This window comes from Python bivittatus, unplaced genomic scaffold, assembly GCF_059951505.1.
Source record: "Python bivittatus isolate LINGU-HERP-01145 unplaced genomic scaffold, Pbiv_v1 ctg000390_np1212, whole genome shotgun sequence".
Lineage (NCBI taxonomy): Eukaryota > Metazoa > Chordata > Lepidosauria > Squamata > Pythonidae > Python > Python bivittatus.
This window is the reverse complement of record NW_028277070.1, coordinates 567,517-586,173: the sequence shown is the minus strand read 5'-3', so window position 1 is coordinate 586,173 and position 18,657 is coordinate 567,517. Positions and strand designations below refer to the sequence as shown.

Below are 18,657 nucleotides of genomic sequence, written 5' to 3'. Positions count from 1 at the left end.
GAGAGGAGTCCCCACCAGCCAAAGAACAGGCCTCCAAGGGTGCTGTGCTGCACTGAGATTATGGAGGCGCTTTCCGTGACTTTTCTGGCACAGCCTGGAGTGGGGAGGGCTGGCCCTTCTCCACGCATGAAGGAGGGCGCTGGCTTAGCAGAGCACGTGCACGCCAAGCATGGCTCCTTTAAACATTCCAGCCAAGCGAAGTGTTCCTTTGGGTACACTTTGTTTTCTTTGCAGCCTTTTCAGTTAATTGAGAGAAGGGATCTTGAGAAAGAATACCATTGAAGTTTGCCAACATTTATTTTTTTATATATAAATTATAAATATAAATATAAATAAATGGTAGAGGACCCAAGATTGAGGAAGACACATACCACCCATAAGGATGAGAGGGTTTTTTTTTTTAAATAATTTGGGATAACCTTTCCACTGAGTCAATTTCCCCAAATTCGGAAGGTATTGTTGGTTTTACAATTCGAAGAGGACTGATGTAACAACTGTTAAAACTTGTGCTTAGAGACCTTCACGTTTCACGTAATAACATAATTGTGTAATAGATGTTTAAGTCCTTTACCCTACAACAGGTATGGATCTTCTGTTTCAATTTTTGCCAGTTGAATGAAGCCCAGCTGAGCCAGCTGATCTTGAACTGGGGAGCGGCTCCAGATGAGAATGGGAAGAAGTTGCTGCCAGACTGCATTGAGGATGAAGATGGGCTCACTCTCACGCCGCTTGGGAGATACCAGGTAGGGCAGGGACCTGCTCAGGGAGTTGTGCAAAGTAGCAATTTACATAAGAACATAGGCAGTGCCCTGATAGAGTGACCCCTGGCCCCTCCAGTCCAGCAATCTGTTCTCCCAATGGCCCACCACCTGCACAGGGAAGCCCACTAGTCTGCCAGCAGTTGGCCTTCAGAGGCACCCCGCTGCCATCAAGGTTAAAAGATCTTGATCCCCAGGACTTCCAAGAATTGGCCCAATCCTTTTTTGAAGCCAGCCAAGCTGGTAGCCAATGCCACATCTCATGGTAGCAAATTCCAAAGTTGAATTACGCATTGTGTAAAAAAAATTCTTTTTGTCCATCCTGATTCTTCCAGGATTCCACTTCATTGGGTGACCTCTGATTCTAGTATTCTGGGAAGGGAAAATGGTGAACAAGAGGGGGACATGATGGAGGTGCACATGGTATGGATAAAGGGGAGAAGGAAAATTCTCCCCTTTATCCATACCATGTGCACTTCCATCATGTCCCCTCTCGTTCGCCTCCTTTCCAGACTTAAAAGCCCCAAATGTCACCACCTTTCCTCACAGGGAAGCTGCTCCGTCCCCTTGACCATCTTAGTTGTCCTCCTCTGAGCCTCCTCCAGTTCCACTAAATCCCTCTTGAGGTGTGGCAACCAAAACTGCACACAATATTCCAGATGCGATTGCACCACTGATTCATATAAGGGCATTGTGACACTGGCGCCTCTATTTTCAACACCGTTTCTTATTAGTCCTACCATGCTCTGGGCCTTTTTTTACAGCGGATGCACACTGTGTCGACACCTTCATTGAACTGTTTACTGTTACTCCAAGATCTCTCTCCTCATCGCTCACTACTAGCTCTGATCCCATTAGTTTGTATGAGTAGTTAGGATTTTTGGCACCCACGTGCATCTCTTTCCACTTGCTTGCGTTGAATGACATCTGCCATTTCGACACCCACTTTCCTAATGTGCAGAGATCCCGCTGAAGGTCCTCACAGTCCCTTAATGTTTTTACCACTCTGAACAATTTAGTTCCATCAGCAAACTTGGCTATTCCACTGGACACACCTGATTCCAGATAATTTATGAATAAGTTAAAAAGCACTGATCTGAAATGTCCATTTATCCCTGCCCTTGGTTTGCTATTCTTTAGCCAGTTGCTTATCTGCCCTTTTCTTCCATGGCTGTTGAGCTTCCTGAGAAGTCTTTGATGAGGATCTTTATCAAAGGCGTTTTGAAAATTTAGTTGAGGATGTCTGTCTCACCCTCATCCACGTGTTTATTAACACCCTCAAAAAGCACTGGTAGATTAGTTAGATAGTGAAGCCATATCCTTGAGGAAGGCCTGTCTGTGTCTCCAGATGTTTAGTCATTTTACCTTTAATGCCGAGGCCTGGTGTAGAGGCAGGTTGTGTATGTTAGAAGGTTCACAATCTCGGCTTTCAGCTCCTTAATAACTCTTAGGTAGATGCCATCAGGGCATGGTTTCTGTTCCCAAACTTGTTTTATAGCAAGATCTGTCTAAAAGTCATTTTAAAAAAAGCTTGAAGAGGAAATAGAATTCCACTGGAAAAACTCATGTGAGCTGAGTGTAATTAATTCACCTGGCTGTCCAGCCTTGCTTGAAGGCTGGCCTGCGGCTGCACCCAGCCAGGATCTAGGGTCTAGAACAGGATCTGGGTCCAGAACAGCCTGGTTTTCCTAGCTGAGTCTCAAAAGCTGGTGCTCTGCAGCTCAAGATTCAAGGTTTTTCTCCTCGCATTAGATCATCAACGGCCTGCGCAGGTTCCAGATAGAGTACCAGGGAGATCCGGAGCTCCAGCCCATCCGAAGTTACGAAAGCACCACCCTTGTGCGACTGCTTTTCCGGCTGTCTCTGGCCATTAACGAACGCGTAAGTGGACCTCACGGCTTCCAGTCCACATAGCAGCAGCTGCTCCCTTTTTTCTGTTCCATTCCACGTGCCTCTCGACTGGCCTTTTTCCCACTGCCCGGGAAACTCGCTGGTTTTCTATCCTGCCTTTCCTCCCGGAACTTTTTCCCCCTCAGCTTCAGCTCCGTGAGGCAGCTTTTGCTGGGAGAATCCATCTGCCTGAGGGCGCCCTGTGAGCTTCCGTGGCCAAGGAGGGATTGGCACACCAGCCTGGGTTCTGAGCAGCATCTTAACTGTTGCTCTGCGGTGACCCCTGCCCGTTTCCTGCCTTGGCCCAGAGGACAGCAGCCTCTGGGTCTTGGGGGTGGGGGTTAAACAATCCATGCAGAGGGGTCTCATCCCTTTGTTTGAACAGCAGAACAGAGAAGAACCCCCTGTGGAGCTCAGATGGGAGTGAGGCGGGTGGGCGGGCAGGCTGAGGGCTTTCAGAAAAACCAACAAAAATACATTTCCCCCCCTCCAGAGACGTTCCCTGACCTGCTCTCAAGGAATAGAACGAGGCTAATCCGCCAGCCGTGCTACTTTTGGTGTCAGGATCCCCTCAACTGCCTGCCGTGCCTTTCTCTTTTTTCCTTAAGGCAATTTTTCTTTCACCTGAGAGAAATTCATTTTGCCAGTTTAGTCTAGGGTGCAAGTGGCTGGGCTGATGAACATTCTCGGCATTTGTTCCTTCTGACTGGCGTGATTGCTGTGCCAAGGCAGCTGCGTTGAAGGGATTCGGTGCTCAGCCGTGGTCCTTTTATCATCAGCTGGTGCTTGTCGTTTTTCCTGGTTAGAGAACACCAGTCAGAGATTCTGGCCTGAGCCCATTTGGGAGGGATCGAAGGAGAAAGCTGTTTCACGGCTTGCCAGCACAGGTTTCTTTTTCATTGGCTCCCAGATTTACGAGGAAATCCGACGGCATTCATTTCTGCTAATGCTTCAGTGGTTCTCTGCTTCCCCTGAATCTTATCTCAAAGTTCACCGAGTTCCTAGTTAGTGCAAGAATTCCCTTTAGCGCACCCATTGTTTGGAATACTTGTGGGTGGCCCTTTATTTTAGTATTTTATTTAGTAACTCTTTTTTTCAATCATGAAAATTACATTTGTAGTCTGCTGCATTCGGGTAGAGTTATACTCGTACCCTGCCCTCTGGCGCCCTTTGTGCAGCCAACTCCTTTTGCAAAACTGGGAGAGACCATCACATTTTCCTTTAAGAGGATCTTGAATTTAAGACAAATTTCCCTCCCAAAGGAAGATCAGGCAGAAAGAAATTACAAATAGAGACAGAAATCAGTGCAATGTCTAGCTTTCCCCACCACGTCAATCTAGAGTGGCCAATTCAACTTTAAAACCGTCCTGGAGACTCCCCCCAACCCCCAATTACACACACACACAGACACACACACACACACACACACAGAGCTACTGATTAAAAATAATTGTCTTTAAAATAAAGTATCCCATTTATAAAATTAGTTGACCTCCTCCACCTGCATATGCCAACCATTTTCACACATACAAAAATCACTGTTTGACACAGGGCCGCGTAAGTGTGCACACACTCTCCCCCCCCCCCTCGGCCTTTCTTCTAGCCAAACACGCAAGCAGGAAAGGGCTTGCTGCACTGGTAAGAAAGGGGAGCACACTGGATAGAGAGGAGGGGAAGGGAGGAAAAAGAGAGGAGCCCCATTTGGCTATTCCCCTGAAGGATTCAGTTAAACGCCTCTCAAGGCAGGTTTGTCTTTAGCTAAGCTTCAAGGGCATCCATGCTTCTCAACAGAGAAGGTTGGTTTTCAGTGATGTTGCCTTGATGAGGATTTGGGGGAAAATCCTCTTATTTCTTGTGTAATATTGTATTCAAATGTAGTAGTATTCAGGGAGAAGCAGCCCAAATGGATAGAGTTTCCACAGAAGTCTCTTAACTTAGTTGGGGAGACAATCCTTAGACCTTAGGGTTGAATTTTATCAGGCCACAACACCTGTTAGTTAAAAAAAGGTCCCAGAACAGAAAGTTTGTTGCATTCAACTTAACTATTTTTTATTTTTATTTTTTTTGCCCTCAGTCTGTTACGGAATCCCATGGTGGAAGCCCGGGGTTCTGCAGAATAGAGTTTGAAAAACCTTGCCTTTGACCCGAATCCCGGAGCCCATGGGAGAGGCATCTGGACTGATTGGTTGACTTAAGCAAGGTTGATTGGCTCAGATCATAAGATGAAATCAAAGAGCAGGAGCTCTTTGTTCACGGAGGCTGGAATGAGGTCTCTCCCTCCACATAGTCAAAGTCAGAGGAATCCTCAGACCTGTTATGGCATGTTAAGGTCAAGCTTAAGAGAGCTAGTTTGGGTGCCTTAAGCCACGATAAGGCACCAGGCTGGAAACTGGGAGACAGTGAGTTCTAGTCCCTGCTTGGGGACGAAGCCAGCTGGGTGACCCTGGGCCAGTCCCTTCTCTCAACCCTGGGAAGGAGGAGGCCAGGGCAAACCACTTCCGAAAATCTTACCAAGAAAACTGTGCTCGCCAGGAGTCAGCATTGACTCAAAGGCACAAGAAAAAAGGAAAGTTCAAACACTTGTCAGAACAGTTGCATATTGCAACAAATGGGCTCTGCCATATTCCTACTTAGGGATCTCAGAAGGGGCAAAACACATTTTCAGGTAATGACCCTGAGATGTGGCAGGCCTGTCATGGCTTTCTGTACAGCTAATGGAATCAGTTGGCTACTTCCTTTTTTTCTGATCAAACTTTCCTTTGGGGAGGAAAAAACAATGAGTTTGTGGTCAAGAGTGTTGTGGCAATCCTATCACCAACAGCAAATCTTTTCTTGAGCTTAGAGATCCAGCTTGAAAATTGAAAACAGCTGCCTCAACCTGAACTAGAGTAAGGAGAAGAATCCAGATCTGGGAAGTGCCCAGTTTCCTTGCATTGTGTTCAGGAAGACAAACAAAACGTTAAGCCACACTTTAGCCTCTCTGTAGGCTGGACTTAACTGAAGTTCCAGTTCTCATTCTTCAAATTACTAGAAGCATTCAGTAGCTTCTGAGTAGGAGAAGGAATGAGGTCTCCCTCTCATTTGCGTACCACATTTTAGTGAGAGGAATGTACCCTTTATTTTATCTAAGTGGAATCTAAATTTTGTTTTGCTGCCCTGATTAACGAAGCCTAATGTGAGTACTAAGCTTTTGCCTCCTGTCTCTCATGGGTCAGGCAATTGTTAGAAATACCGGGCTGCAAATCACTTTGGCTGTAGAGTGGCAAATAGGATTATTAATTCTGGAAGCCCTTTAGTGCTACTGCTGCGTTACTCCAAATGTAACTTGCAAGGAGTTGTGCTGGATTAAAAGGACCTTCTCTTGTCTATGACCCTGCTCCTTAGAGGCCCACCCTCACACCAGATGCCAGAATGGCTCTGAGGGCCTCTAGATGAGGGATTTCTTCACGAGGACTAGAAGCCCTTAGTGTACTGGACAAGGCCAGGGGGGACCATGCTCTTTTTAGGTAAGCAATTTGCTGTGGCAGCGAAGTCCATAATTAAACTCTGCACCACACGAGGGGGTCCATCCATTTGGTTTTCCCACTCATGATTAAGGAAAGCCAGTTCAGCCTCATTTTCCCATATTTTGTGTTGATTATGCCTTGGTTCCTTTTAGCTCGGAAGCCAGATGGAGAGGCTCTGTGCCCGAGAAGATTTCCTTGGCAGTTTCTGCCGCTATCACCTTACCAACCCCTCACTGGTTGCCAAGGTCCGGCGCAGCCCACGCACCAAATGGCCGTCGGAGCGGATTCAGCAGCCCAGAGTCAGCCTGAGGTTTCTGGCCAGCTACAGGACTCTCTTTTCCGTGCTTATGGTTTACTTCGTGGCATCCTGGTTCTGCCTTGGCCCAGCAACCTGCACCTTCCTCCTCCTCCTGGGATACCTTCTCTATGCCTTAGGGATGACCCTCTTGACCGAGAAAACACGGCTCCATTGACTGCAGCATTTGGCCATAGGCATTTCTTTCCCTTAGCTCTGTACTAGAGGTCTTACTGGCTACTGAAGGGTCAGAACCTTTTTAATTGTGTGTTCACAGAGGGTATAATTCTATGACTGTCGGACTGTTTTGATAAACCTTTTTTAAAAAACACCACAGCCTTGGGAGGCTCCTGGGGCATGGGCAAGGGAGGGGCTGGAAGAAGCGTGGCCTACAAGCAGCTCTGGCTTTGCCTCAGTCCCCCGGCACGGCAGAGCCAGTTGGGCTTGGTGAGCTTTGGCACCTGGGGTCTGATCCAGCACCAGTGGCAGCTGGCTGTTAACTCGGTCTTCTCGCACGGTGCCCGCTCAGTTTCATTTTGCAGCTTGAGGGCCAGTTCACTTGGGTGGGTGATGCCATGGCTTGTAATATAATGGTGGGAGTGCTTTGCTGAGCGGTGAGGTCCAACCCTCATTCATCATAAAGGGGGCTTAATGAAGAGAAAATAATTTGTGACTGAAGAAGCAACAAAGCAGAGTTACTGAGGTGGATGCAAAATAGTGATCAGAAAGAACTTTTTATTACCTAACTTCTAGGCTTATGTTTGTAGAACAAGCATAGAAACACAAAATTATATATTTAAAAAATCCTAAGGCCAGCTGGTAAGACATGGCAACAGCATTCCTCCCCCCGCCCCCCAAATTAGGGTTTGAAAGCTTGGGAAGAGGATTGTTTTTCCTCCCCTTCTAAGTAATAACAGGGAAAGGGCCATCTTAACATGGGGGGTGAACCACAGAGAAGGAAAGCGTCCTGCTTCCCACCCCCCTTAGTTCCATGGAGGTGGAGAGAATGTACAACATGCCTTCACAACTCTAAAGTGAAGGTCAAATAATTTGACCTGGAGCAGGTCATCCCAAAGGTAACCAGGACAAGCCGTGAAGGGCTTCATAGAAATGGCCAGTGCTGCGAATTGCCCTTGCAAACTTAGATTCCCAGTCCTGCAGCCATAGAAGAGGTGCAGCTGCTGGATTGGCTTTCACCCGTTAGCACGTGGCCACTAAACTCTGTACTAATTCAGGTTCCAAATGGGCCACTCCGAGTATATGCGGTAGTCCAGCCATAAAAGGGTGTGAGTGAGCAGAGTCTGGTCATCCAGCTCTGGGAACGGCAGCATCTGACATGCCAGCAGAAGGAACAGAGTTCAGGAGCTTCCCCAGATGGTGGATCTGCTGCTTCACGGGAGGACAACCTGTCCTGACCCAGAGTCGGAGCTTCTGGAGAGCCATGTGGTTCCTGAGCAACTGGGATTCAACCTGAGCCCATTTTGACCCACTGCGTCCCTGACGTGCTCCGGACACCAGCGTCTGTCTCCTGTTTGGCCAAGGGCACGGGTACAACTGGGTATCATCATAATGGCATGGAGTCCTATGAGTAGTTCTAGGAGCACGGAAACGAGGTCTGTTTTGTCAGAGAAATAGAGGTGCGTCTGCCACGTTCGGGTTACGCCTCATTTGCTATTTGCGGCAGCTGCAGACCATGGAGGAAGAGCCTGCAGAGTCCTCCGGACGACTCTTCTAGTCATCGGGATCCGCCACTGTTTTTAGCTGCGGCATGGAGGCAGGATGGATCTGCGGTGGCTGCCTTGTCCTGACAACCCTGTGGCGTGGGAGGAATTGGCTACTTGGCTGCAGCGCACAAGCAGCGGGGTCCTCTCCTATGGGCCGGCAAGAGGATCCCCTCAGCCGCGCCGACAGGCCGCTTCCCTCGAGAGCCGGAGGGGTCTCTGGCCGCTCCGATCGGAGAGGCGCGGCCGCCGTGCCCGTGCCCGTGGCCAGGGCAGGGACGGCCGTCCGGGGGACGAGAGACTGCGGCGCCCCTTCTCCGGCGCCGGTCGTTCTGCCAGGGAGCAGCCCCCGCGGGTCGCCGGTGCTCGGGCGACGGGGCCTCGGCTAGCGGGCCCTCCGGTCACGCCGCTACTTCTCGAGAGCCCCAACAGAGCGAACGGGATACAGGCGCGGCGGGTCAAGTGCGCGAGGCGGGCCACGCAGCCCCCCGAGCAAGCCGCCGCAGCAGCCGAGGCGCAAGGCGTCAGCCGAGGCCCCGCTCGGCACCCAGCAGCCGGCTTCAGCCGTCCCTGCGCCGGCCTTCCCTGGGGGGCGCCCGGCGTTGCCTGGACCAGCCCTGCCCGTTTCTCGGGCGGGCTGTCGGGAAGGGCTGCGCGAGGCGCGGCGAGCGCCCCGTGCCGGGACTGGAGCTCGGCCGCTACCAGGAGAGAGCCGCAGCTCTGGGCTGGGCTGGGCTGGGCAGGCGGGCGCGGCCGGGCGCCCCTCCCAGGAGACCCCGCACCCGCGCGCACACACCCAGGCGGGCACGCGACTGTCTCCCTGGCGACGCGGACGCCGCGGCGAGCTAGCGGCGCCTTGGCTCGGCTTCGCTCCGCGATGCGCGCGGGCCGCTGGTAGCGCATGCAGGGCTCGGGGTTCCCGCCGCTGGGCTACCTGCCGCACTGGGCCCGCGCGGGACAGCCGGAGCGGCCCCCCGGCCCCGCCGCCCCTGGCCCGGCCGAGGCCGCCCCGGCGCCGCCCCCCGGCGCCGCCTCGAGGCGAGAGGCCCCCGAGCTGGAGCGCAGCCTGCATTTCCTGCAGCAGCAGCATGGCGAGACGCTCCGGCAGCTGCACCAGGAGATCGACCGCCTGAAGCGCCGCAACCAGGGTGCGTGCGGGGGGCCGGGGGCGGGGGCCGGCCCCAGCCCCGGCCCCACCCCCAGGTGACCCCGCCCGCCCGCCGGGCTTGCTTGCTTGCAGATCTCCAGTACCGGCTCATCATGCATCCGCTGATCCAGCAGGCAGGTAGGGCGAGCGCGGCCCCGCAGGGGGCCGGGCCGGGCCGGGGCTGCGAGGCCCGCCCCAGAGGGTTCCCGGGAGCCGGCCTCCGCCCGGGCGGCGCGCCTCCTCGCCTCTCCCTGGCCCTCTTTCCCAGGCTTCCTCTCCGCGGACGCTGAAGGCTCCTCTGCTCGGAAGTCGAGGGGGAAGCGGACCGGCGGCCTGAAGGTGGCGGAGGGGCCCAGGGAAGGTACGCGCGGCGCTTACGCGGAGGGCGGCCGCGACGATGCGGCCCCGATGCCCTTGTAGCCGGGGCCCCGGAAGGGCGGCAGGGGAAGCGCCGGGTAAGTAGACTTCCCGCCCGGGACGTGGCCCTCGCGGAAAGGGGCGGCCTTTTCTCCTGGCTGGAGCGCCCCAGGATGCGACGCGGTGCCGGAGCCCGCTGCTCCCTAGCCCGCCCGGTAAGCTCTTGCTCCGCGGCGGGGCTGCCGGCTCCCTCTGGGTGGCGTCAGGGCGCCCGCTGCCGAAGCCGAGGAGACCGGCGGGCGGCGAGGTAGCGGGGTCGGATTAGGGGGCTCCCCGCGCGGGTCAGCTCGGGCGTCATCCGAATGCGCTTATTCGAGCTCTGCTGGGAACTTCCCGCCCCAGCCGGGCGCGCCGGTCCGTAAGGCTGGCCCAGTTCGAAGCCGAGGCCGAGGCCGAGGCCGAGGCCGCGTCCCCCAGAGGGCCTGATCGCTGGGGGCCGTTGCCTTCTCCGCCCCGATTGGACTCCTCTTCCCCTGGGCCCGCGGAGCCCTGGGTGGGTGCCGCCGGGGGGCAGCGTCCGCGGCGCCCGCGCAATCGCCTTCTCGACGCCCTGGCAGATTCCGAGGACCCGGGGCAGGAGCCGGCCGACGGAGAGCCCCCCGCGGGAGAGGAAGACGCCGAGGAAGGGCGCCCCGAGCGGGAGAGGGAACCCGCGGGCCTCCGTCCAGAGCCCGAGGAGGCGCCGGCCGAGGCAGCCCCAACCAGGTTCGGGAACGCCGCCGCTGGGCCGGGCCGGGCCGGGCCGGGCCGCGAGGGGCGGGACGCGGAGGGCAGCGCTCGGCTCCCGTTTCTCCCTCTGCCGGCTGCGCGCGAGTGCGGAGCCGGCCGCGTTTGCTCAGCGCGCCGGTTAAAAAAGGGCGATGCCGCCCCTTGCTGCACCCCGTAATAACCCCCCCCCCCGCCGCTTGGCTGCCTCAGAAGCTGCCTGCAGTTCGGAAGGGGGTGTGTGTCATGGCCTGTAAGAACAGGACTGGCCCGACTGACAGCGGCGCTGCCGCCCGTCCGGGTTCATACACGCCGCAGAGCCTGGGGCAGCACTTGCGCTACAGGCTGAACGGGGTGGCTTGTTACTTGCAATGCACTTACTGGTCTTTATTTGCAAACTTCTGAAACTCCCGCTCTGTAGGTGCGAACCTGAGTAGGTTCTGCTCCTAATCAGAGCGTTCTGCGAGTCGCTGCTCGCCCCTTCCCTTAACTGGCAGCCGAGAATCCCTGGCTCCGGCTGCTCTCCAGAGCCCTTGAGGGAGTGAAGCTCCCGGGCCAGTGGGAGAGAATGGCGGCTGGGAATTCCAGGAGGCTCGGCTCGGCTCGGCTCGGCTCGGCTCTCCTTCCCTTCCCTTCTTCTTTGCTTTTATCGATTATGAAAAACAGAGAGAAAGAAATGTACACAAACTTATAAAGAAGAAACAAAAACAACCAAAAGCATATATTCACACACATGTATAAAGGCATTTCAGTGAATGGAAGCCATAGTTCCTCATAATCATCCATAGCTAATCAGATTTATTCGTAAATTACTACAGTAGAGTCTCGCTTATCCGACATAAACGGGCTGGCAGAATGTCGGATAAGCGAAAATGTCGGATAACACACAGTAACGATTGAGTGGGGTAAAAAAAAAAAAAAAACCATCCGCTGCACCTGTAGCAATCGATTTTTGCATTGCGGCGCCACCGTCAGGAGCAACAAGAAAGAGCACACTCACGCTCGCAAACAAGCGGCACACTTTTCTCGTCGCCGATTTGTGCGTGTTGTTTTTTTTAGGGGCGTCGGATAAGACGGAATGTCGGATAAGCGAAGGTCGGTTAAACGAAACTCTACTGTAATAACATCAACTCTGTGGACCATTGACGAATTGGGGCAATATACAGGGGTTGAATTAAAAGTAACTGGACTTTAATCAGGGATGTTTTAACAGATAAAACAGGAAAAATAGCTCTTTTTTCCCTCGTATGTATTTCTCCATATAATCACCACCATTCGCTACACATTTCTGCCACTGATGGAGTATCAGATTAAAACCATCACAAAAGAACTCCGCACTTTGTCTATTCTTCCCATCTCTGTTCTAGTCAAATAGATACCCATGAAGGCATTCGTTCCATGTTGGGAAAAGGTGGAAGTCTCATGGTGCCAAATTTGGGGTAAGGCAGTGAGATCCAACTTGGCAGTTGTGTCTTGGATGGCTCACCAGGTGCCCTGCTAGCGTTGTTGTGTTACGGCAAAGTTAACCTCCTTGTGGTTGCAAGCTCTGCTTAACCATTGTTTCAAAGCCTTGAGGGTTACAATGTAGCACTCTGAGTTGAAACAGTTGCCAGATTCAGGGAGTACATGTGAATGACATCATCTGCATCCCAAAAAGTATAACCGTGAATTTTCCTGCCAAACCTGGGCTTTGAATTCTTTTCCCTCACGGGTGATGAAATTCCACGGACTGAACACTTTGTTTGTGGGTCATAATGATGAGCCCATGTTTCATTGGCTGTTATGCTGTGAAGAAATTCCTCACCTTTGTTCCCATAGCATGACAGTTGCTGGCAGTTTTAAACTCTTGAAGCTTTCATTTCTGTCATCTACATGTGAGGAACTCTACACAAACCTTCCACTACTGAAGAGCGTCCGTAATGTGTCTGACCTGTAAGTTCCCAACCTTGACAGCAGTTTCCCTTTGAAGGATTCACTGATTTTCCTGAATCAGTTCACTAAACTTTCTCATGTGAAACTGGTAGGTTGCTGTCACAGATGATGTGCTTCATCCTTGGTCACACAAATCAACTCTTCCTGGTTCGCCATCTTTACATTATTGGCCCAGAGAGGCCCAGCATTCAGAGATGAATTTCAATTGGAGGAGCTCCTTTGTGGCATGTTGCTTAAAGGACGCTGATGAGAACTCACTGCAGGTTTCCACTTCACAAACAATAGCAACGCCAGCTTTTCTCACAGCAAGTACCTACCAACTGGAATGAAAGAGTGGGTGCCAAAGAACACGCTGGAGCTTCGGGGGCATCAGTACCACCATCTGTTGGCAAGTTATAACCCTGGAGCTGTTCCTTTTCATTCAACCCTTGTATTTATCTTTCCGGTGCTGAAGATTTAAGTCTTTAAGTAGGGCATGGAGAATTTACTTTGTCCAGATGTCAACCTCCATATGTAATAGGAATTTAGTTCAAAAGAAGATAAAGCTCTGAAAAGATTTAATTTTTTCCCACATTGAGTTAATATATGTAATAAATCCCCCCACAAATGGAATAATTATAACAACTTTTCCCCCAAATGGAATTAATATCTACTGAAGTTTTTGCTATCATCAGCATTTTGTTTGATGTTCGCACTTCTTTCCATGGTCTGGGCAAAAAAGGAATCTCTCATTTTTTATTCCATTCAACCAGTAAAAGTTCCAAATCACCCACAGAATATGAGAAAGAGTAGCTGTAGGTTGTCAGAGGATTTTGTACCTGCTTATAGTAGGTTAGGCATTTCAAAGGCTAAAAATGATGCATGTTCCAGTTAAGCTGTCAGGAGATATTGTAGTTGTGAATACTGGTGGGCAGACGTACTAGGCAAATATTTGCTCTTTGCAGCAGAAAATGATAAAAACGTAATTACTCTCAAAATCAGTCCAAAGTTTAAATCCCATCTTCTATCCAGATTTTCCACGTATCCATTTTTCAAATTAATTCCGAGACATGGGTTGTCCCGTGGCATCCATTTGGGATGAGAAAAGAAAGATCAAAACTGTGTTTTTGGAAATCATGAAATCCTTGTAATGGTAAGAGTGTAAGGTTTACCCCGTTCGTCTCAGAGAAACTCTCGTGACACGTGTGTTCAGCAAAGAAGTTTACTCAAGCATAACGTAAGCAAGTACAGACAAAGCCAGGGTTGGCTTGGCACATCTTACAATGTATTTTATACCTTCCCCGTTCCCTCGTTTTGCCCCGTTGCTCAGTTACCGATTACCCGCAGCAATCCCCCCTCGCCCAATGGCAGATTCAGTCCGGTGCTTTTGTCTTTCTGATTCGCTTCTGAGCCTCTGCACTTCCCCTTGTCTGCAGCGCCCGAGGGGAGCCGGCGCTGATACAAAGTATCCGCTTGCGGTTTTGAGTTAAGCGCCGCCACCTGTTGCCAATCAGCAGAGCGTCCGCTGGTGGTTCCACTTCCCCTTTTTCTCCGCTCGTGCCTGGGCGGCGAAATTGACTTAGGCGATGCTGAGCGGTGCCTTCGCCGTGCCGGCTGAATCTGACAAAGAGGACATTTGAAATCGGTTACATTTTGAACCCAAGACAATCCAGTTAACATGTAATATATGAATCCTCTGGAGGAGTCCAAGAAGGAAAATTTCCACTAAGCAGATTTGTCCCAAATTTAGCCCTAGCCAACAGATATAGCCAACTAATATATAACATGACATAGTTCCAGATTTGAAAAAAATCTAATCGGCAAGGTTTAGAAACATCTAATAGATGCATATTTTAAAAAGATATCATTGGAACTGAAGTTTCCCACAGGAATTTAGGAAACATCATACAGATAGTCCTTGACTGACAACCACAATTGAGACCAGCACTTCTGTCACTAAGCAATGTGGTCATTAAGTGAGTCCCGCCTGACTTTTCTACCTTTTTTGCCATGGTTGTTGAGCAAATCCGGTTTCCCCCATTTATTTTGCTTGTTGGAAGCCCCTGGGAAGGTCACACATGGCGATGGGATGCTGTAACCATTGTAAGTACATGCTGGTTGCCAAGTGTCTGAATTTTGATCATGTGACCACAGGGATGCTGTGATGGCCATAAGTGCAAGGACCAGGCGTAAGTCACTTTTTTCAATGCTGTCATAACTGCATGGTCATTAAACAAATGGTTGTAAGTTGACTACCTGTATTAAATGTTTGAATTTAAATTTGAAGGTATTTTGCAGATATACGTGCAGGAATTGCATGCCAAATGTTCTAAGGAACACATTCATTCTAAGAGCATTAAAGTTGCCCCGGGTTTAATGTCCAACATCTATTGAGATCCAGAGATCTCTTTACATATTGTATTCATATTTTAAATTATTAAATGAGTTCTGGGTTTGTGCGTGGGATTAGGGTTTCCATTCTAGAGGTGTTTTTGTTGGTTCTTATCTAAATCTGCTTAGATTTAATCTTATTTAAGTCCTCTCTTCTGGTGATACATAAGAGCTGGAAAATAATTGTATTAATTCCAGGTCCTGTTTTTCACGCTGTGGAAATTTTATTAACCTTTAGTTTCTGTAGTTTAACACACATTATTGTTCCTTCATCCACATTTGTGATGACTTGAGCTTTTTTGTGAGGAAGGGAAGAAAGCGACTGTGGGGAGTGCTTCTTTTAAGATGTGTATTTGTATGAGTCCGAGACTTTGAGAACCTTGTTTGGTCTACAGTCAGTGCTTTCCAGTGTTAATCCTGCCCTGCCTGTCATTACAGAGATACGGCAGTCTGCGACAGAACGACGTCGCCGATTCCTTATCCCCCGTCGAGCCAGAGCAGGACCGGAGAGGTGAAAATCCCTGCTGCGTCTTCCAACCCCTTTTTGGTGAATGTGCTTCCCTCCTGCATGCGGAAGCCCCCGAGCCTGGAGGAGTGCGAGGTGGTGATTCGCCAGCTGTGGAATATTAACCACATGCAGATGCAAGAGGTGAGGCCCACACTTGTAGGCGCTGACGCGGTGGGCTGGGACTCGGGGAGGAGCCCCTGAAAGCATTTTCTCCTCTCTTCCTGCAGCTGATGTATTTGAGATCATGTCTGGATGATATACACAAGACCAAAAGAATTCCTGAAGATTACATGCTAGCTGGTCAACTTGGGTAAGCTTCAGAGGTAAAGGTTGCAACATCAGCAGGTGTGTCTGGGAACCTCTTTTTCTGGAGCCGAGGGAGAATCCAGAGTCTCAGCTTTGTGCAACTTTCCCCTCGTTGAGATGGCTGATTAAAAGGATATCCCCTCAAAGTTTAGAAAATATTCATTTTCCCTCACACACACATACACTCTCTCTCTCAGGTCCTAACTAGGAGGCCCCTGTGGTCTCTGAATCTCCAGGATTTTCTCCAAGGTCCTGAATGTGGCACTGCAGAAAATGGGATCTCATCTGCTCAAGCAAGAGGGGGACAGTTAGAAGCAATGTCTACTTGTCTTGTAACTGACTCTGCTTTGCTTCATAAGTCTCACAGAAACGACCTGATTGAGTAAAGCATTTATTTACGTTCCAGCAAATTTAACCCTCCCTGCTCCTAGTACGGGACTCGCTCTTGGGCTGGGAGGGAGAGCCTGGCCCAAGTTTGTGGCTGAGGGGAGGCTAGAGGTTGGATCCCCCCTCCTAGTCCAGCATTGTCACCACTGTCCCGCCTAGCTCTTGTGTGGAAGGTGAGTGACCTGGAGACACCCCCGAACTTCGGTGGTTGAAGATGGCCTGGAGCCTGGGTCTCCCTGCTGCTAGTCCGGCACCTCCCCCACCGGACCGTGCTGGCTCTCACTGCGATTTCCACAGATCCCCGACATAATAATGCCACCGAATTGTTTTCCTTCCTGGGAGTCTTATGTTGTTTGGCGATATCAGCATGAAAAGGCAAAATATTGGGCTCTGCCCAATTTGATACCAGGTTCAGGGCAGGGCATGTGCACAGTGCACTGACTTTTCTTTGCAAAGTGCATGCAGTGATTCTTGGCTTAAGAGGACTGATTCGGTGGTTATGAAGCCAGGGGTTCAGGGAAGAACACCCCCTGCGCCTCTAGCCGCTTGGTCTCTTGCGTCCTTTTCGGTGCCTCTTTGAACAGGAGCCACAGTCCACGGGAGCTATTGTGTGCCCCCCATTACCTGTGGGCGTGTTCAGCTGGGTGGATGGAACTCTCTGGAGCTGCAAAGGAGCGAGACTTTCTCTCTGGCAAGGTTCCTAGGTCAAAGCCCTTTGGGGTCTAATCCACACCCTTTCGTTTAGGACCCAGGAGAGCACCAAGTTGCCCAGAGTGAGGAACGCCCCCAAGAAATGGTAAGTGGGCTTCCTGGCCTTACACGGCCCCCTCGTAATCCTGCCACTTTATTAGCATCATGAAATTAAAATTCTCCACTGCATGATACCCAACAATACCTCAGTTCAGCAATAGAAATATTTCTAACTTCTGATCTTTGCTTATAGAAAAATACTAAACAAACTAAGCCAATTAAGACCATAGAAGACCTTGCAAACCTCTTTGGTCTACATCTGGGCAGATGTAGACCCTAACCCTCTTAGGAGGATTAATTTGGACACCAGACCTTAAACTAACAGAGAAAACTTGAAACAGGGCCGGGTTGCTTGTTTGGAAACGTGTGTCTCTGTGCAGGTGTACGTTTGGGTCGCACAGCTGAAAGTAGCTTTTCGCCAAGTCTCTTTCCTGGTCAAATCAAAATATTCTAAAGCATGTGAGTTCTGACATCAAATTCTTGATCTAGCGTCAATAAAAATGTCTTGACTACATTCCCTCAGTTGGGTGTAACAAGAGAACAGTGGCTTCTGCTTGAAAACGGGTCTTACGAGGGGGGCCTCCTTGAAGTCTCCTCTCCTGCCACTGACACGCCCGCTTTGTTTTCCAGCAGGATTCTGACCCCGCTGCCTGCTGCCGAAAGAGCCGTGCTGCCAGCCCTGAAGCAGACGCTGGGGAACGCCTTTGCTGAGAGGCAGAAGAGGGCGCAAGCCATTCAGAGGAACAGGCTCCACCGGACCGCGCTGTAGCCCAGGCGGCCCGCGCAGCTCGTTCTCCTCCACGGGGCCTCCTGTCCAAGCAGCGATCCTTTCGACCTCCCCTTCACAGAGCAACTCACACTATATCCTAGATCTTTCCTCTGCAGTTTTCCCATTTTTGTTAGACTTTGTACGTATGCCAGCTTTTACGTTCACTACACTACAGAAAACCACAATTCATAGTGCTTAATTGCTAGGACTGGTTTGTCTTCAATAGCGGAGGTTTACTACTTCTTTAGTGCCACGGTTGGATGCAAAATACACACAAGCCTGCTTAGATCAATCAGAAAATTTGTGAAAATGTGAAAGTGGGTTGGCCAAAAAAAGCTGGGTGTTAAACACTGTAACAATAGATTTATTACAATAAAACAAATGCAATGATTCATGAGTGAAATGCTGCAACTGTTGTACTACAATTAATCAGCATCTTACAAAGTAATTATTTGAAAACCTTCAAAATGACATAGTACTCTGAGATTTACAGATACGCCAGCAACCAGGACGGTCTTCATTGCAAGCCAATATTAAGAAACTCTGCAAAGGTGGAAAAGCTGTGTCCAGCCAGATTTCTGAAACTGAAATTCTGGAAACATCAACCGTTGAGCACCGAAAGTGGGAGACTCTGCCTCAAACCCTCCGATCCCGTCCCGACCGCCTGGTAGAGCCACGTCAGCCGGCTGCCTTATGACTCGTGAGAAGCAAAGCGCAGTTTGTCCTGCCGATTGAGGGCACGTGTTGGCGTTGAACAGGCTGCCCGTTTTTCTGCTGGGGAGACTCCCATGACCAGGTTTGTTTTCCACAAGCTCTTCTCTAAGAAGACATCTTTAAATCTCCCCTGGAAGCTGGCGTCAAGCGACTGGCTAGCCTACGAAGGCAGAAGCAGTGCAAGCACTAAAGGTCGCCTCCGGCACCCGAGGAAGACCCAACTCCTAACCCACCAAACCCCAGATGCTCTTGCTTCCGCACCCAGCTGGCGAGGGCCAGGCTGTCAAGCGGCAGACAAGCAGGCCTGCCGGATGCTCTGGGCCCAGGTGTTGAGGAGGGCGGTGACCGAGTGCTTGTCTGGGAGCTGCAACAACTTGGACATCATGTAGCGATACACAGACTGCAGGAAGGGGTTTGCTTCTGGAAAGGAGAAGATGGCACAAGAATATGAACAATGGGCTATGCACAAATGCACAGTGGCT

The 18,657-nt window shown here is 50.8% G+C and overlaps 3 protein-coding genes across 8 annotated transcripts in view; 2 read left to right on the top strand and 1 right to left on the bottom strand.

Moving 5' to 3' along the window:
- Positions 1–6,780, top strand: part of SMPD4 (sphingomyelin phosphodiesterase 4) — a 34,739-nt gene extending 27,959 nt beyond the window's left edge. For both annotated transcript variants that reach the window (XM_007443508.3, XM_007443507.3), the window contains 3 exons: positions 612–743; positions 2,511–2,639; positions 6,307–6,780. In XM_007443508.3, coding sequence (XP_007443570.1) covers positions 612–743; positions 2,511–2,639; positions 6,307–6,627 — 582 coding nt within the window. In that variant the 3' untranslated portion in view covers positions 6,628–6,780. The remainder of the gene's footprint in view (positions 1–611; positions 744–2,510; positions 2,640–6,306) is intronic.
- A 116-nt stretch (positions 6,781–6,896) lies between these two features.
- On the top strand, positions 6,897–17,661 carry LOC103067188 (coiled-coil domain-containing protein 74B). Of its 2 annotated transcripts, none has more exons than XM_088143735.1 (8): positions 6,897–9,318; positions 9,411–9,455; positions 9,586–9,678; positions 10,292–10,439; positions 15,180–15,390; positions 15,477–15,559; positions 16,688–16,738; positions 17,326–17,661. In XM_088143735.1, exons 1-8 carry the CDS (start codon positions 9,072–9,074, stop codon positions 17,459–17,461), a joined length of 1,014 nt encoding a protein of 337 aa, XP_087999861.1. In that variant the 5' UTR covers positions 6,897–9,071; the 3' UTR covers positions 17,462–17,661. The 2 variants fall into 2 exon arrangements, with proteins under 2 accessions (XP_087999861.1, XP_087999860.1); XM_088143734.1 differs by having other exon boundaries at positions 17,323–17,661.
- Positions 17,662–17,804: 143 nt separating this feature from the next.
- MED15 (mediator complex subunit 15) overlaps positions 17,805–18,657 on the bottom strand; it is a 44,047-nt gene continuing 43,194 nt past the window's right edge. For all 4 annotated transcript variants that reach the window (XM_088143722.1, XM_088143724.1, XM_088143723.1 and 1 more), the window contains one exon: positions 17,805–18,595. In XM_088143722.1, coding sequence (XP_087999848.1) covers positions 18,459–18,595 — 137 coding nt within the window. In that variant the 3' untranslated portion in view covers positions 17,805–18,458. The remainder of the gene's footprint in view (positions 18,596–18,657) is intronic.

Coding starts and splice junctions, on each gene's coding strand:
- LOC103067188 (XM_088143734.1), top strand. CDS start 9,072: ATGCAGGGCTCGGGGTTCCCGCCGCTGGGCTACCTGCCGCACTGGGCC. Junction 9,456..9,585: donor TCCGCTGATCCAGCAGGCAG/GTAGGGCGAGCG, acceptor CCTCTTTCCCAG/GCTTCCTCTCCGCGGACGCT. Junction 15,391..15,476: donor ACCACATGCAGATGCAAGAG/GTGAGGCCCACA, acceptor CTCTTCCTGCAG/CTGATGTATTTGAGATCATG.